At 33.5% G+C, this 18,777-nt stretch overlaps 1 protein-coding gene across 1 annotated transcript in view; it reads left to right on the top strand.

Moving 5' to 3' along the window:
* The window catches only part of LOC131054234 (uncharacterized), a 139,789-nt gene that overhangs the window by 86,179 nt on the left and 34,833 nt on the right, over positions 1–18,777 (top strand). The window contains exons 8-9 of the mRNA XM_057988692.2: positions 1,071–1,202; positions 1,308–1,421. Of these exons, the coding sequence (XP_057844675.1) occupies positions 1,071–1,202; positions 1,308–1,421 (246 nt within the window). The remainder of the gene's footprint in view (positions 1–1,070; positions 1,203–1,307; positions 1,422–18,777) is intronic.

Genomic DNA, 18,777 nt, shown 5'->3' with positions numbered 1-18,777 from the left:
TTGTCTTCCATCTTTCTGAATCTTGATTGCTTTCTTTGAGGCAATAGCAGACAGTTGCAGGGATGGATTTTATACATGCCCTCCTTGTCCACTGACTATGTATAGCATGCATCGTTTTTGTAGAAATCCAAGTGCATATGTGGAGCTAACATGAGTTAGGATTAGACATTACAATGAACTGTTTTGAGAATTAGAAGTCTCCATTGCTAGAAAAAGAGGGACAATTTCTGATTTCTGTTCTTTCAGATCAGATTTTTATTTAACTTTAAATTTTTGTTTTCCTATTAAATATATGAGATGTTGTTATTTGTTCTGAGTATCTATAAGGGTGGTATTCTTGAATATGATTAAAGAAGTAAATTTTTATTTTCTTTCTAGGGATTTCATTCCTATATTATAAGCTCATGTGCTTCGTCAGTGTATTGTCTGTCAACCTTAATTACAGAAGCTTTGTTGATTTAAAATTTAAATATTTCATTTCTAAAAGATTGCTTGGCATGTCTTCAATATGATTTTGGAAAATAAAACTAATCACAATATATTTTATTGATAACTTTGAAAATTTACATTTTATAAAACTATTTAAAAATTAAAGTAGTGGAAATTGAGTCCTATTATATTTATTTGCCTACAATTTCTTGAATGATTAACAAGATGACAAAAGATGGCATTTGGGTAAAAACCAGTATGTAAAACTCAGGTGCATAAATGTTTTTTACATTAACATTAAATATTTTATAAGCCTTTTAATTGGTGGCAAGCCCTTTTTCCTGTCTTGATTTGAAGTATATTTAGATACTGTGAATTTCTCTGATTGATTTTAAGTCTTTTTGTATGGGGTGTATCTGAATTTTGTCTACATTAGTGTACTATAATAATTTGTTCGGTAATTTGATATTTTTATGTAGGTTTTTTTTTCCAATGCATGCCTTTTCCCATCTGTAGTTTTTTTTTTCAATGCATGCCTTTACCCATCTTCTTATACATTAGTTGTTTCATCTTGTTAATGGTTCATGGCAATGCCTTTCTGTCAAAACATGACAATGAAGTTGCATATCTATGGTTTTCAGATTGTTCATTGGAGACATTACTTGAAATTCCCTGAGGAGGCTAGACTGTCAGCAGAGGCAAAGGATCTAATTTGCAGGCTGCTCTGTGATTTTGAACACAGGCTTGGTTCCAGGGGTGCCAATGAGATAAAGGCAAGTCACTGCAATTGTGATACAGATTTTTTGTTGCTCTTAACTGGAAAGCCCTGATCATTGAAAGTGCCATTTCGTAATGTTTGATATTTTCCTCTTATTCAGGGACACCCATGGTTCAATGAGATTGCATGGGATAATCTATATGAAGTTGAGGCAGCTTATAAACCTGAGGTCAACGGGGAACTTGACACACAGAATTTTGAAAAGTTTGATGAAGTATGTCCTTTTTGGTTTTGAGTCAAACCTAGTTCATATTAGTGTCATTTTGCTTAATTTTTTCATTGAAGGTTCTATAGCATTTTAATTTTTTTTTGAGACAACACGAAATGAAACAGCACATGAGGATAAACCTCTCTTCAAATTAGTAGGGGAAACTCCTTGAAAACTAATCTCTACTCATAAGACTAAAGCTATGAATAGGATTCATAATTATGTACACTTAATAATATCATCAATGAGGTTTTGCATGAAGGAAATAATTGATTTTTTTGGTTCTTGGAGGTTAAGACTTGAAAGGTTCTTTTCTCACAAGTGAGATTTTTTATTTGTAAAAGCTTGCAAATAAAACAAAGTAGACTAAATCACAAATGCTTCCCAACTGGTTGAAAGCAAAGACCAGTAGATCCACATACAAAATAATGGATTAAACAAAATCAGTTCTAGCACCAAACCACAGTGCAAAATTTCAGCAAGATGAGCAGCATTGTTCTTCACTACAATTTACTTAATAAAGCCTTACACTAGAATACATAACCCTTAGATCAAATATGTGAATGAAAGGTAGTGTTGATACAAAGCTCAACATTATTCTTCACTGTAATCCACTTCAATAAAACCTTACACAAGAACACAACTCTTAGATCAAATATGTGAATGAAAGTTAGTGTTGATACAAAGCTCAACATTGTTCTTCACAATCCACTTAATAAAGCCGTACAAAAGAACACATAACCCTTAGATCAAATATGCAAATGGTTTTTTTTGCAGCTTTAGCTTCACTTAAACTACCATTAAGAACGTCTTGTACCCTAGGCATTTATTTATAGGATTGCAAAGAATATCTTTTTAGGATTTGAGAATAATGCTTGACTAACCCAAACATAAGTGTTTTAATGCAAACCTTTTAAAGTTACAAAAAAGTTTTAAAGCAAATGCTCCAAAAACTGGAGAAATGTTGTAAAGTTTTGAAAGGTTCTTTCTTCATATCAGAAAAAATTCCTTTCTAACAATCTTTTGTTAAAACTGATTATCTTTAAAACCAAAAACATCCCTCATTAAGTCTATCAGTTAGATAGTTATAACATTACAAATGTAACTACATCTTTTAGACTAACTGCCCAGAAAAGGTTAAAAGAATCCTCTAAATTTAGGAAACTTTAACACTTCATTAGCTTAAGAGTCCTTTTGAGTAGCAGTAAAAATAGAATAAACTAAATATTGTGTTGAGTTGGCACAATTTCTCCATTGGCATCATCTTTGTCTTTAAGCAGGGATTGAGGCTTCTAAGTGACAACCTTGACTTTGTAAGTTTGAATGCCGTGTCTTGGAATGGTAACGTTATTGGTTCTCAGCCTCCATAATGCCTGATTTCCTCAAACATTTTCCAACTTGCTCTGAAAGGTTGCGAGACGACCTGTATATTGCACTAGAGAAGTGTCAATACCACTTTCTTTCTCATGTTATCGGCATAGAATATTTTTTTGTCAAAATGTTTTTCAATCCTCACCTTGAAATTATCCTTAATAACTTGGATATTCATGTGCTGAGAATTATCTTTTGTCCGAACATCTGTGTTGATGGCCAAGAAATCAATTTGGATATTCGATTTAATCTGGGCATACTCTTTTAACAATTTGGTTTGTTCTTGGACATTTTGTTTGAGGGCTACCAACCTCTGTTTAATACCCTTTTTCCACATAAAGCATCTGTTGTCATTAGCATTTGGGAGAATTCAAATAATAACCAATCTATTAGGAGTCATGTCTACCATTTCCTTGAGATTTTTTTCAACTCGTATGCAAGCAATCTCTTCTTGCTTTGACACTGTTATCTCATCATCGATCTCCTCTTCTTATGTCAACTTCATCATACAATTTCATAGCTTCTTTAATAAATTTAGATCCTTTGGTTATGATTTTGCCTACCCAATCCTTAGTTATTCTACCACAAGATTTGTATTGTGAATTTTCTTAATTACTTCTTTTCAGCCAATTGAGTTAGTGTCAAAAGAAGGGTCAATTTGACCTATTGATTGAGCTGAAGTTTCCACAATGGACTTAAGACAAGAAGTCAAAACTTTTACCTATTGCTGCAATTTTCTTTTAGATTTCTTATCCCTTTTTGTTTTTTCTACCAATTTTGCAGCTGATACTTGAAAATTGTGTATGCCTCCATGCCGTGTTGAAGGTCCCAGATTGATCTTTGTGGTATTGAAGTCCTTTGTTGTCATTTAACCCACATCTTTCTTTGTGGAAGGATGGGCAATTTTCATAAACATGCGTCTAGAGGCAGCTTCTGGCATCAACTTTGAAGTAGTTTTGGGCTTCTTTTGTTGGGGTGTCCTTTGAAGTAGGTTAGCAACAATGTCTGATTTTGGGAGGTTTAATTCCACGACTTTTCTCTTCTTTGACAATGAAGTGGGTGTAACGAGAGGAGCATCAAAGGAAGTTTTGGTGGCACTAGGGGGGAATTGTAATGACTTCATGGGAGCGGAAGTGGTGAATGAATGAGTTACTTTGTTGAGAGATGAAATGTTAGGTGAAGATGGATGTGATAGATTTGGTGGAGCAAGTGGTTTCTAAGTTGAACAAGGTCGTGAGGAATTTGGCGATGAATGAGATGAAGAGGAAGAAGCATTGACCTGAGGAGTAGATGAAGCTATATGGATAACACTTTATTCGTTGACGACCTCTAGAATAATTTCAAGTTTCTCCTTTTCTTTCTCCTTCTTGGCCTTTCATTTTGTAGCATTCTTGCAGGTCCTTTCTGGATTTATCCTGGTAGGAGGGTCTTCATCAGGAGGGTCTTCATCTTGACCTCCTCCCTCTCCACTTGTGACTTGGGGATTGGGTGATGGTGAAGACAACCGAGAAGAAAATCCCGCCTGCTTGTTTCCTTGTTTTGCAGTTCTCGCTTTTGAAGGCTTTGGGTTGGGCATCTCAGCAATCTTCTTTAATGCTCATTCCCTGGTTCTTCTGAGTACTACCACTAATCTTTCCTCTATAGTCTTTACCTCCCTCACATCCCAATTGATGCCAAAAATTGGCTGCATTTGGATGTGATTAACATATATTGGATCCATTAGGTCAGCTTCATCATCTTCTATGCTTTGGATATACCAATTAAGTTGAGGAGTTTGATTTGTCTTAAGGACAATCTCATCCAAAATACCTCCTTCAGACTTCAAAATCATTCTCACAATCAGCACAATAATCTTCTATCCCAGGGACATGATAGAATCCAAGACCAAGTTGCAAGTTATTCCTAAAAAAATCTTTACCGTCATAAGGAAAACACATCTCAAAGAAACACATAGTATGCTTAGCTAGATCCCTCTCAATGTTTAATGCATCATCATAAAAGGACTTGCACTGGTAGTGGATAAATCAATAGGGAAAGAAACACCCACCTTTTTCCTCTCTCGAAACCTTTCATTTATCTCACCAATCTGCCTGCACACTTCAATCAAAACAAATGTATTACTCACATACTTAGGCAGTTTGCATAGGAATCCATCAAAGCTTCCAATTCTGATAGAGATAAATCTCTAAAACTAGATAAAGAAGCTTCCATATGTGTTGATGTAATGTACCCTACTAGGTCTAGGCTTGTTTTAACCAAAATTAAGCTAATTCAATATACTAATGACTTAAACTAAGTTGATTAGGAGACAAATCTATCTTAACATGAATCAAACCAGTGATAACATAATCTTTTCACCGATACTGAATTGATAATTCAATCTGATTAATAGCCTCAGATTTATTTGTTTATTCAAATTACTATTGCAATATATATATATATATATATATATATATATATATATTTTCAGATAGTATTATACTATATGTTTTACTGCAGAGTAGTCCTAAGAGATATTATATTAATTATAATCATTATAGTAATATCTATTATCATAACAATTAACAATATCTATATTTATAACCCTTATATTATTCCTTATTCTGATTGGAATATATATATATATATATACATATACATAAATAAATAAATGAATTAAATAACATTACCAATAATTCATGTACTTGCTAATTACCTATTCTATAAATTATTAATACTATCACTGGTTAAAAATATTGGTTATTAATATATTTAGTAGCTAGTAATGGCAGACAGAACTGACGTATGTTAGATCTGGTCTGTCATGAAATTATGTATTACCATAATACATATTTCAGTCTGTTAGTATTATTATTCAAATTCTGCATAAAGACAGTATGGGGCTTCATGTATTAAACATACTTATCCCAAAATGCATTAATCTTCAAAGATGAATTCCCGTGGCTTTTTCCTTATTATTAATACATGCCCTCCGATTTATATCATTAATTTTCTGTAGTTTATTGACAGATTAATGATCTGATGATACTTGTATATGTTCAGAAAATACTAGTCTGTCTATTATCTTTATTGCTGATACTATATTTTAATCTCCTCATACTTTGTTGCCATTATTATTCTATTGGTAGAGAGTTTTTCGTGACTTACCTCCTCCAAGTCTTTGTTTTTTAAATCCCCCTAAATATCTTGCATGTAACCTTTCAAAGAAAGAGTATTGTTTCAATACACAACTATTCGGTTATGACTATTCAATAACTATATAAATCGTACCTTTTCATACTTAATAATCTTTCTTTGTATTCGTTTTGGCATAATTTCATGATGACCGTTCCCTTAATCCATAGTATGGAGACTTTAATTCTAGTTAATACTTTTAAGCAAGTCGTATGTATATCGGATGACTATGTAATCGCTGATTAGTAATTTGCTGACTCTTCAGAAATAAACTTTTTTATAATTTATGTAATATATATTATTAATTTAAATATTTCAAGAATATTATTAATAATTAATATTAATTAAATAATAATATTTAATAAATAAATAATTATTTGTTGGTAATTATTATATTAATTAATAATAATAATTGGTTCATTTTGGATATATATAACGATCAAGGAAGGGACATGACAGCTGTAATGTCCCCACTTTGAAATAGATTTTAATATTAAAATTAAAACATTAAATTAAAATATAAAATAATATAATTAAATATGTTTAATTAAATATTAATTGAGTTAATGAAAAGTCAAAAGACATGAAAGGAAAAGTTGTGACTCCCTCAACAATGAGATATAAAAGGGAGAAGAAAACCTCATTTGAGAGGGGGGGATAATTTGGAAATGAGAAGTGCAGATCTGATTATGAAAGGCCATGTCCCTTTCAAAGGGTAGAAATAATGAAGAGTTGCACTCTTTCAAAGGGTGCTAATGGTGAAAGGGTATGTCTCTTGCCAAAGGGCATACATGATGAAGAGGTGTGACCTCTCCCTCAAATTGAGAGATATAAAGGGAAGGAATCAAAAGCATCTAGTGACATCACCATTGATTAGATCAGATCAGAATTGTTATCAAGTTACAGGCTGTAACATTTGTGTTCTTGGTGGTATGCATGGGGGTGTGCTTAATATGTATGCTTAGTATATGAAGCCTGATAAAGTTGTTATGCAGAATCTAGTAATAATATTGTTATAAACTGCAATATGTATGACAGTCATACTTAATTTCATATATATTTATAATACATGAGAAGTTAGTGTACTTATAGTCTAAATCATGTTACTACTGTCAGTATTTAAGAAGATGGGGATGAGATGTTCCAAAGAGGGGCAGTCTAAATCCAAGCAATAGGTTAAGTCCCAAGATAAGGTGGGGATCAGCGACCCATAAGCCTTGAGGGTATAGACCCAAGATAGGTAAGGGCTTGGATCTGTAAACTTTGAGGGAACCTATTGTAATTGGTCTCTAAGCGCTTTGGTAGCATACGTAAACCCTCTCCCTTAAAACTGAAGTAGTAACAGGGTTTGATATCTATATTAATAATGATATTAATCATCTAATGAGGAAAATAGATAAGCAGTTGTTAATAACAAATTGAAGAATACCAATCAATTTTAATGTTTAAATAGATCAGGTAGGGGACATTACAAGTGGTATTAGAGCTTTGATCCTGCCATCCTGCAGGGTAAAGATGAATCATTGGATCATTCACGTGTATGCTTTGTGATTGCAATTATTCATGTGTATGCTTCGTGTTTTTCATGTGTATGCTCCGTGTTTTTGGTTCATATTGGTAGATGACTTAGTTTGAGAAAGTTAAAATTGACATTGCTTGAGAACAAGCAAATTTGGGAGGGGTGGACTGTGATGTCCCCACTTTGAAATAGAATTTAATAATAAAATTAAAACATTAAATTAAAATATAAAATAATATAATTTAATATGATTAATTAAATATTAATTAAGTTAATGAAAAGTCAAAAGACATGAAAGGAAAAGTTGTGACCCACTCAACAATGAGATATAAAAGGGAGAAGAAAACCTCATGTGAGAGGGGGGGATAATTTGGAAATGAGTAGTGCAGATCTGATTTAAATGATAAGTGCAGATCTGATCATGAAAGGCTGTTTCCCTTTCAAAGGGTAGAAATAATGAAGATTTGCACTCTTTCAAAGGGTGCTAATGGTGAAAGGGTATGTCTCTTGCCAAAGGGCATACATGATGAAGAGGTGTGACCTCTCCCTCAAATCGAGAGATATAAAGGGTAGAAATCAAAAGCATCTAGTGACATCACCATTGATCAGATCAGATCAGAATTGTTATCAAGTTACAGGCAGTAACATTTGTGTTCTTGGTGGTATGCACGGGGATATGCTTAATATGTATGCTTAGTATATGAAGCCTGATAAAGTTATTATGCAGAATCTAGTAATAATATTGTTATAAACTGCAATATGTATGACAGTGATACTTAATTTCATATATATTTATAATACATGAGAAGTTAGTGTACTTATAGTCTAAATCATGTTATTACTGTCAGTATTTAAGAAGATGGGGATGAGATGTTCCAAAGAGGGGCAGTCTAAATCCAAGCAATAGGTTAAGTCCCAAGATAAGGTGGGGATCAGCAACCCATAAGCCTTGAGGGTATGGACCCAAGATAGGTAAGGGCTTGGATCTGTTTAAATAGAGAAGCAGTTGTTAATAACAAATTGAAGAATATCAATCAATTTTAATATGTTTAAATAGATCAGGTAGGGGACATTACAAGTGGTATTAGAGCTTAATCATCTAATGAGGAAAATAGATAAGCACTTGTTAATAACTAATTGAAGAATATCAATCAATTTTAATATGTTGGAATAGATCAGGTAGGGGACATTACAGTTGACCAATTGAGCAGCTTTCAGAGATATCCTCATGCTAGTATTACCTTGAAGTTCTCAGACCACGCACATTGCAAGGGCATCATTTACCCGCCTGAAATTTTTGTAGCTGTTTTCCAAATGTAGTTGTGGTTAGTGGTCATATATTTGAATCAGTTCATCAATATTTATAATTGGAACTACCCCTGGTCACACTCTCATGTTGGCAATGGCATAAACAAATAGGACATGTGGAATCTCTTCTCAAATTGAAAATGAGTCATTTGCCTATGAAGTTTGTCACTAATGATACTGCCCCAATCAATAAATTGCTTCCCATGAATGATTACAGCGACAGAGAAATACAATCATTCCTCAAAATTGTGCTCATCTTCATTATGTTGGAAATTTCATTTGTGAAATGCGACCTGTGTAAATTTTTGGGCAATTGAGACTTTCCTTTTCTAGGAACAGCTAGCCAATGTCTCACAATTACGTTTTGACATTGAATCTATTAGAATATTTAATTATATTCTAGTCAGTTATCTTTAGCTCTTTACTAATGGTCATTTAGCTTTTTAGTTCCTTTAGTGTTTTAAGTTCAACTATTGCTTCTTTTATTAGAACACATAGTTAGCTTTTTAGTTTTTATCTATTTAGCTTTTTAGCTTTAGGTTGAAGCTTTAGTTTAACGGTTCGTTCTTTTTAGAACACCATCTTGTAATTCTCTATATATACGTTGTATATTCATGAATAAATCATTCAATTATTTTTCATGGTATCAAAGCGTGTCGATGGGATTTTTTAGGATTTGGCGAATTTTTTAATAAAAATTCGTTGAGCCTTTCTACTTGGAAATAATTTCTAGAATTTTTTTTTGAAGAGTTTTTTTATATGAAAAAATTCTGTTGGTTTTCTGGAGGGTAGTTTGTGTGTTAGTGCTTGACCTAAATCGTGTTTTTTGGTTGGCATGCTTGTTTGACTGAAGGTTTCGCGATTTTTTGGTTATTGGTTCGAGGTTTCTTATGCGCTTTTCGGCCTTGGATTTCATGATTTTAATTGTTGCAATTTATTGGCTTGTTTAGTTCCTTTTTCTCAACGGCTGTGTGAGGATACTTTTTTTGTGGGTGTATTTGTTTTGCTCACACGCCTATGCTTTTGCGATTTTTGGGCTGTAGTTTTGACGGGTTTTTGTAAGCTTTTGATTTGACTTTTTTGGCCTGTTTTTTCTGTCACTGTGTGTTTTTTCGATGGACTTTTTTTCGGACAATGCGTCTGTGCACGATTCTGTGTTTTTTGCTCGCGACGTTTTTGGAGCCCGACCCACGTCGGGATTTTCCGGCCATGCGACGGTCTACCTGCGTTGTGATTCTCTATTCGCGATGCGTGGGTAGTGTTTGGTTTTTTTTTGGGCGTCGTGATTAATTTTTTCCACTATTATTTTGGGTTTTCTGATTTTGTTCCACAAAAAATCATCGGAGGGTTTTGCTTGATTTTTCCTCAAAAATCAAGGAGTAATGTTTTACCGTGTGATGTCTGGTGTTTTGTTGCGTGATGTCTGATGTTTTACCGCGTGATGTTTGGGGTTTTGCCGCCTGACGTTTCAGGGTTTTGTAACTTTGTTCGATTTTTTCGTCAAAAATTGTTTCAGGGTTTTAGTTCCTGTTTAGGGGTTTTACCATTTTTTTCCACAAAAATGATGATTTGTAACTTCAGTTTTGGAGGGTTTGCTGATTTTTCTTCAAGATTATGGTTTTAGGTTTCAGTTTGGTTAGCCAACATCAGGTTGGATGGATTCTGGCAATCTTGGTCATTAACACTTTGCAGAACCTGGGAGGGTCTCCGTTGCAACATTGTTCTTTTTGTTTGTGATCAAAAGACCTGCACTGTCTTTTGTAGGGTAGTTAGTAGATAGAATGACCATTAAAGGAGGGTATAAGAATATTTAATTATATTTTAGTCAATTATCTTTAGTTCTTTATTAATAGTCATTTAGCTTTTTAGTTGCTTTAGTGTTTTAAGTTCAACTATTGCTTCTTTTATTAGAACGCATAGTCAGCTTTTTAGTTTTTATCTATTTAGTTTTTTTAAGCGTTTTTAGCTTTTTAGCTTCAGGTTGAAGCTTTAGTTTAACCGTTCATACTTTTTAGAGCACCATCTTGTAATTCTCTATATATACATTGTATATTCATGAATAAATCATATAATTATTTTTCAGACTCTTCCTTTTGACAAACCATTGGTATGCTATTGTGGTGTTGAGGTTTGCAAATGCTTCTCTTTGAAGCAACTTGAGAAGTGAAGTGAAAGCTTCTCCATTTATTTTAGCAATTGTTCTATTATCATATGCTTTTACCTCTCGAGTTTGTGGGTCATAGTGGTTCATGCATTCCAATACCAAATCTTTGCATTGCACTGCCATAGGGAAACCGGCTGCCTACAATAATCCATTGTCCACCAACTTCTATGTTGATGGGCGACTTATTTTCACTTTTCATTCTTTTTCAAAACTCATCTACATTAACATGCCCTAATTTAGTATCACTGATTTTAGGTTGTGTGCTTTCTAGACCACACGAATGTTCATACCCGATATATTTGTACTTCATCTTGGCAGGAATCAAATTCTAGAAAAGATGGACTATACCCTCCCAACATGTAGCTGAACAAAGTTGGGGAAACATTAATTTGTAGCAAACATTTTTGTACTAGACAATTTCTCCTGAAAATGGTTTACTTGACACAAATTTCCCCCTTACAAGCTACAAGAGTGGGGGAAAATGTGCACCGTTACTTCTGGTATGCCGTTCTACTCTGTGTAAGACTTGGGATCTCCTTTGCGCTACTATTTAGACATGCTCCACAAAGTAACCTTCTTCCTCTCGCCGATTCTCCAACAGTTGCTTGATAAATGATCTTTTTGGTGATTAAATTCTGCTTTGCAGGCCAACGTTTAATGTCCTCTGGCCTTGAGAGTGCATTAATGGTGTCTTTAATGCTTCATAACAGAACTGCATGATTCTAAGGATATCAATCAGGAAAAGTATTCAAGTTTCAAAGCCTATAAACCTATTTTGTATAGGCAGACTTATACACAATTCGATGAATGGTTATAAGGACAATAAATCAATAACAGCAATCAGAGTTGTATCAATATCAATACCATCTTCTTGTGCATACAAATTAGACTTCATATCAGAAATTCAAGAGAGTTGTAATCATCCTTACTTATCTAATATCTTATTATTCATTTGTTAAAAATATTGCAATTCAGTGGAGGATATATTTCATTTTTCTTAAAAGGGGACATTACAAAATCCTGAACACTTGTTCCAACATCCTTCGATTCACTTTTTGAGCTGAAAAAGAAAGCAAAGGTGTGTTCACAAATTCTTTATCTCATTCACAAGAACTTTTGAACAATATTTTGGTCTTCGATGTGGTTTTGAAAACCTCGTCGTCTCTTGATGAGGTTTTGACAACCTCATCGAAGGCCAAAATGTGTTCTGAAACTTTGAACAACCACCGACATTTATTCTGGAGACCAATTCATAATGTTTGGCAGGACTCCAAGAACTCTAAACAAAATGCAACATAAACTTATAAAACTTTCAAAGACCGAAGAGGTTACGATAGTACAGTTGGGCTTCAACAGTTTTATGTTCACCTTTTTGAGAGCTCAAAGGGTTATGACAGCCTCTTCAGGGACTGACATAAAGTTAACAACTTTGAAGATTTGTCGACAATGCAACACCTAGACCATTTAAATGGGAAAAGTAAGACGCAAGTGGTTAGCTTAGAGAAAGTGTGGCGTGAAAAGACTCAGGGCAACATATTAAAAGCTTGCAACTAAAACAAAGTAAATTAAATCATGAATGCTTCCTAACTTGTTGAAAGTGGAGACCAGTAGATCTGAATGTTTCAAAAGCTGCAAAAATATTTTAAATACTTGAAAGGTTCCTTTATCACAAATGTGATTTTTTATTTCCAAAAGATTTCAACTAAACCAATGTAAACTAAATCATGAAAACCACCTAATTGGCTGAAAGAAGAGATCAGTAGATTCACATACACAAAAATGGCTTAACAAAAATTACTTTTAACACCAAACCACAATGCAAGATTTTAGAAAGATCAAAGAGGAACTCTTAAAAGCACACAAAGTTACTAAGATGAAACATGGTGTCGATACAGCTCAACATTGTTCTTCACTTCAGCCCACTAAATAAAACCTTATGCAGAACACATTACCCTTATATGTGAATTATAAGTTTTGCAGCATAAGGTTCTCTTCAACTACCATTAAGAATAGTTTCTACCCAGACATTTATTTATATGTTTGCAAAGAATATCTTTTTGGGATTCAAGAATAATAATTAATTATCTCAAAATGAAATTTTGTAAAGTAGACAATTCCAAAAGCGGCATAAAGTAAATCTAACCCTAAACAAATAACAATATAGATAATAAAACTAAATAAAGTGGCCCAAAAGTAGGCCTTCATCCTCTTCTGAAAATGGAATGCTAGGAATTGCCATTGTGTAATGACCCTAGCTGATATGCCCAAAAATTTTCCACCTTCCCTTGGTTTGTAATGAAGTAAGTTTGAAAGGTTTGTTTGTAATTCATAGAAGCAAACACCAGGAAAAAATTGCGATCAGTCGCGATTAATCAGAAATCGGGAAGGTTCACGATGTTTTCCCACAAAAAATCGCATAAAATTGGTCAATGGTTTTTTCACATTTTTCAACGTTTTTTCCGATCAGTCGTGAAAAAATCGCAGGAATAATCTGGGAAAAAATCACAGACAGACAATCCTGCTGCGAAACTCTAAAACACAATGAAAAGGCCCGAAAATGTGTAAAAAAATCTGCCAGTGTGGGGTTGAAGGTTAACGGCATTGTCTTTCAACGTTTTTATTTGGTGTCCACGTGCCTGTTCTTGTAAAAACGTGTAGAATCCACCATGTTGGTCGCTCAAAATTTACTCAGCAACGAACCAGGGAAGGGGATTGGAAACAAAAAGTTTGATTTATTTCCAGCTAGAATCATAGTTTCCGATTTTAGTTTTTTGTTTAATATTTACTTGTTTCCGCTTTTAGTTTTTCGTTTAATATTTACTTAGTTTCTGCTTTTAGTTTTTTGTTTGATATTTAGCTTTTCATCCATAGCTAGATGTATTTTATTAATATGTAAAATATACTTAGTCCGACTTTAATATTAAAATGAATATAATTTTTTTTTTTTAAAATAGTTAAAAAAATGACTTTCACATTTAAGTGAAAAATTATAATAAATAAAATATAATATAATTAACTATAACAATAAATACTAATTAAACGTTTTGATATTTAAATCTGAATATAAAATTGAAATAAAATATATTATAATTTAATTAATATGCAATATACTTGGTGCAATTTTAATATTAAAATGAATATAAATTTCAATATTTTCAAAATACTTAAATAAAATCACCCTTACATATTTCAATATTTAAATCTGAAAATAAAATTAAAATAAAATATATTAAATATATTAATGCAGATGTTTCTGGATTAGATTGTGTAAATAATTTTTTATCTCCTTATGCTCTCTTTTACATCCTGATGTTGGATCACGGAGTGTGATCCAAAATGTTGATTAAATAAATTCTTTACACAACCTAATCTAGAAACATCTGCATTAATTCCTTATGGATTGTGGAAACTTGATATCATTAATATTAAATATAATTAAAAACTATACATATATATAAAATATAACTCTTAACTGTTAATCATTGTTAGTAAAAAGTTGTTTTTGATTGTTTTTCCTTAATTTTTTACCTTTTTTTTTAATCCGATTATTTCTCGACTTTTTCCCAATTTTTCAAAAAAATCTTATACTTTTGGTTTGCCGATTAATTCCCCAAACGATTAATGCTACCATGGTTTGTATTTTTCAGATTGATTGATGAAAGGGCTATTGCATTTTTTTAGCATTCAAAATAGAGATACTTGCAGTGACTGAACAGTAATAAATACACAACTAAAATGATGAACTTTCTTTGATTTTTGGCAATATCTGAATATTAAATAATAAAAGAGAGAACCTTTTGCAAATTTACCATTTATTAATGTTAACAGAATTTAATAGCATAAATTATTGAACCTCTCCTCAGATATGGCAAAAATGATAGAGTGAAATATGTATGTATTGAACTGTAACAATTTGCAAAGTCTGATGGTGTATTCGCCCAGGAAAATACAATGTCACGATGGTTATTTAAACAGCAGGAACCTCAAGTACAATGCAGACAATAGGGTCCTCCTTCCTTCAACCAAACAGATGTTAATGAATACCCAAGCAAGATTAAGGTGGCTCCAGCAGTAAGATGACAGAACCCACAACTGCAAGAAAGCTGACAAAAGCTCACGTCCAAAGATAGCAGATATTCACCCTGCAATATAATTCAACCCTCCAATAATGATCATTACATCTCAGCAAAATGATGATATTTCACTTAGCGCGGATTAACAGATGCTTACTTGCTAATAATACTTCAACCCTAGCACTTAAAAACAGCCACAAACTGTGTGTTCTCCTTCCATCCACGACCTGCTCCTAGGGTTAGCACCCAGTAAAACACCTCTATTCTGCAATAGCTTTGCTCATCCTTCTTCACTAAGGGCATCCTATTAACCACGAGCAGAATTAATGTAACCAAGCATTATCCATTCACACTAGTAGTAAATTCTGCCTTAATCTCAATTTAAGGAATGATATAAACCCAAACGCCCAATACTCAAATCATTCATAAAGTCAATTCATCATAGTAACTAGTAAATAGAATTAAATGGCATCCATATTTTTACCCAATAATGTTTTGCAATATATTCAACTCTGAAAATTTGTCTCTCAGAAACTTCACAAAATTTTAAGATCTTTATCGTTCAATCCACTGTGAGAAATCTATGCAATTCCTCCAAAAAACTGGGCTAGGGTAGAATCGTTGCACCATTGAATCCAGTTACCCATAGGGTTTCCATCCTAGGGTTTTGAGCTCCAAAGAAGCCTTAAAAAATCCACACAATAAAAATATATTCAAGCATATCTCAAATGAGCCATAAAATGTTCTTTTATAACAATCCGGAAAGCTTCTGCAAACACCTTTCAAATACCTGCCTTTTAATATTTTAATGTAGCCCAGGGAAGTAAAGTGACTTTATTAAACTTATTAAATTAATTAAATAGTATTACCCATAAAATAAGCTTTGTCAGATAATAATAAATAATTCAATTAATGAAATCCTGTTTTCCTGACTTTAGCCTACGAGAATTAAATAGGCTAATTAGTCTCGCTGGACTACTCTGTGGAAAGGGAAGTTATACTTTGCTAAAAATAGTAACTTGTACATGAACATCCTTTGAGATTTTAAAAACACCTTTTGCATTGAAATTTGATGGAACTTTTGAAGAATTGAAAGCTTAGCATGATGATATGCCGAATACTTAATTTGAAGCCCTAACTGTTAATTTTGATCAGTGATAAGGTTTTATTGGAGCTAAATATGGCACAAATGTGTCTTTCATATAAGGGTATGAACAAACCCTATTGAAGATGATAGCACTCATGAACTGCTTCTGAAACCTCAAGTAATTGCCGTGTATCTTCATCACATAGATAACCCTAGATGATTTTCATTCTTTGCTGTTTTTAGCCTGCCAGTCTTATGATATATGTATGAAAACTGGACCATGGAAAAAGTGCATAAACTGCTACCAACCTACTGCTGGTATGTGAAATATACCGCCCCTTTTGTAATTTTCAAATTCATTATGGAATATTTGACTGAGTTTTTTCAAGGTTTTTGAGTTTTCACAATGCTCTGATTTTTTGTTTGTTTTCTGAATTCTTTGATTGAAATATATGTTTGAATGAAAGGGAATTATTTGCTAACAAGAATGAATTCAAATTGCTCAATAAACTGCAAACTTCTAGCATTAAATAAGAACTATAACATATCATTTTCACGCGTCCAACATCTGATCAACATTTCCAGAATTCTGATTTAAACTGTCTTCAAACAACAGCAATTACAATGGTAATTTGAAAAGAATCCAGCAAATCAAATCCTTTGATTGCATGCCTAGGGTCTAGTGAGAAACACCCAAACCAAAACGCCCTCCAATAAAACCTGTTTGTTGATATTAATGTCTACAAATCATACACTAACTGGAACGGCCTGGTGCACTGAAGAACTCAGAACTGAAGTCTTCCAAGAAATCCTATGTCTTGCCTACAATGTGATGATTAGCTGAAATATGATCAAAGAATGCCCTTCTGTTGTGTTCTAAATGGTAGATCTGGAAAGAAAGGCCCCAAATTGATAAATCAGCATATAAACCCTATCAAATCTGCCCTCTAGGCAAACTGAAAATGATTACCTTGTTCACTCCTGTAGCTTGTAGAATACCCTGCAGAAATAATTAATTGCTATGAAGCCCAATGCAACTCCTGTATGAAATTGCCTATATATTATGCCCTTGGGTGATCTTCCACACTTGCAAACATTCAGATCTGTGAAGCAAACATTCAGATCTGTGAAGGATTTCGTCTTCACAAATAATTCCTGCCAAACCCTAGCTCTGAGAGCTCTGGAATACCAAAGATGAATTCTCCAAAATAATTTCTCATGTCCCAAAATGAATTCACGTTTCCCTTTTTATTTCCTTCTCAACTAGGGTGCTCAAATTAGGGTTTCATTTGGCAACTTTAATAATTTAATAAGTTGCATTTTATTTTATTTATTCATTCTGCATGGAGGTGTCCCATTTAGGAAAATATTTGTGACTTTACAAGTCACTTTATTTAAGTGCTATAAAATCACGTTATAACATTTATTATTATAAAGTAACTTTATGATAAAGTACTTTATTTTATTTAATTAAAACATTAAAGTTAACTTTAATATTTTAATTTTTATTCTAAAACCATCCACCTGACCTTTTCAACTGAAAATTGATGATGCACCTGGTCTCTTGGTGATGTCTAAAAATAGTAGGCCAACTTCCAATCTGTTGTGACCATTTCACACATCGCCCCATTGCAAATGGGGACCCCCTCTTTTTGCTCGTTTTTCGCTCGCCTTTCGCTTTGCTTTTTAGGGTTTTGTTAGACTGTCAGTTGTCTGGATTTAGGGTCTAGCCTTAGGGTTTTAATTAACGTCTTTTCAAGCCAGAATCCAGTCAGTTTTAAGAGCTTTTGAGCTTCCTTTTGTAGAATGCAAATTTTGAATGCAATGATTTCGCCAAAATGGTTTATTTTCAATTGGAATTTTGAATGCAGAGCTTAAATTTGTCTAAGTGTTGAAGGTGAAATGTGAATTTTGTCCAATTGACTAATTTTGACCAAATTTTGACTTTTTTGATTTTTGATCCCGGGCATTGGAAATGAATTGTTTTCGCCTTGTGAAGTGATAAAATGTATAAAATCATGTTATTTTGGCCTGTAGGAGCAAAATCGCTCCTGTCCCTCTCCAAGGGACTAGGGCGAAATACTTTGTAGCTCCCGTCCCTCTCCAAGGGACCAGAGCGATGTTCTTCATAAGGCGAGATTCAGGCGAAGATCAAGTCAAGTTTATGTTTGAAGGCAAGGAAGGATGTGAAATGAACTCATTGAATACAAATTGAAGATTTTGAAACGTCAGCAAGGACCCAAAATGCCTAGTTCGCTCCTGTCCCTCAGGAAGGGACCAGAGCGATTTTTGTTACATATGATTTTCTTGCCAAGTTTCAATCGATCTCAAGGCATGGATGAATGGAATGGAACATTGTGAATCCGTTGAATATAAACTTTGAAGGTGATAAAGTGAAGTGAAGCCCACAAGAGTAGGATCGCTCCTGCCCCTCTCCAAGGGACCAGGGCGATATAATGGTTATATTGTCGTCCCTTCAAGTTCAAGACATTCCAAGATGAGGAACAAAGTGGCAAAGGGCATTTCAAGGCATTTCGATCAAGCACAAGGTTACAAAGGTCGCCACGTTGAGGCAATTTGCACTAAGACTCCCAGTTCGCTCCTGTCCCTCAGGAAGGGACCAGAGCGAAAGTTGCATAAAGGCATAGATTTCAAAAGTTAAGCAA

This window comes from Cryptomeria japonica, chromosome 10, assembly GCF_030272615.1.
Source record: "Cryptomeria japonica chromosome 10, Sugi_1.0, whole genome shotgun sequence".
NCBI lineage: Eukaryota > Viridiplantae > Streptophyta > Pinopsida > Cupressales > Cupressaceae > Cryptomeria > Cryptomeria japonica.
This window is presented reverse-complemented; position numbering and strand designations above follow the sequence as displayed.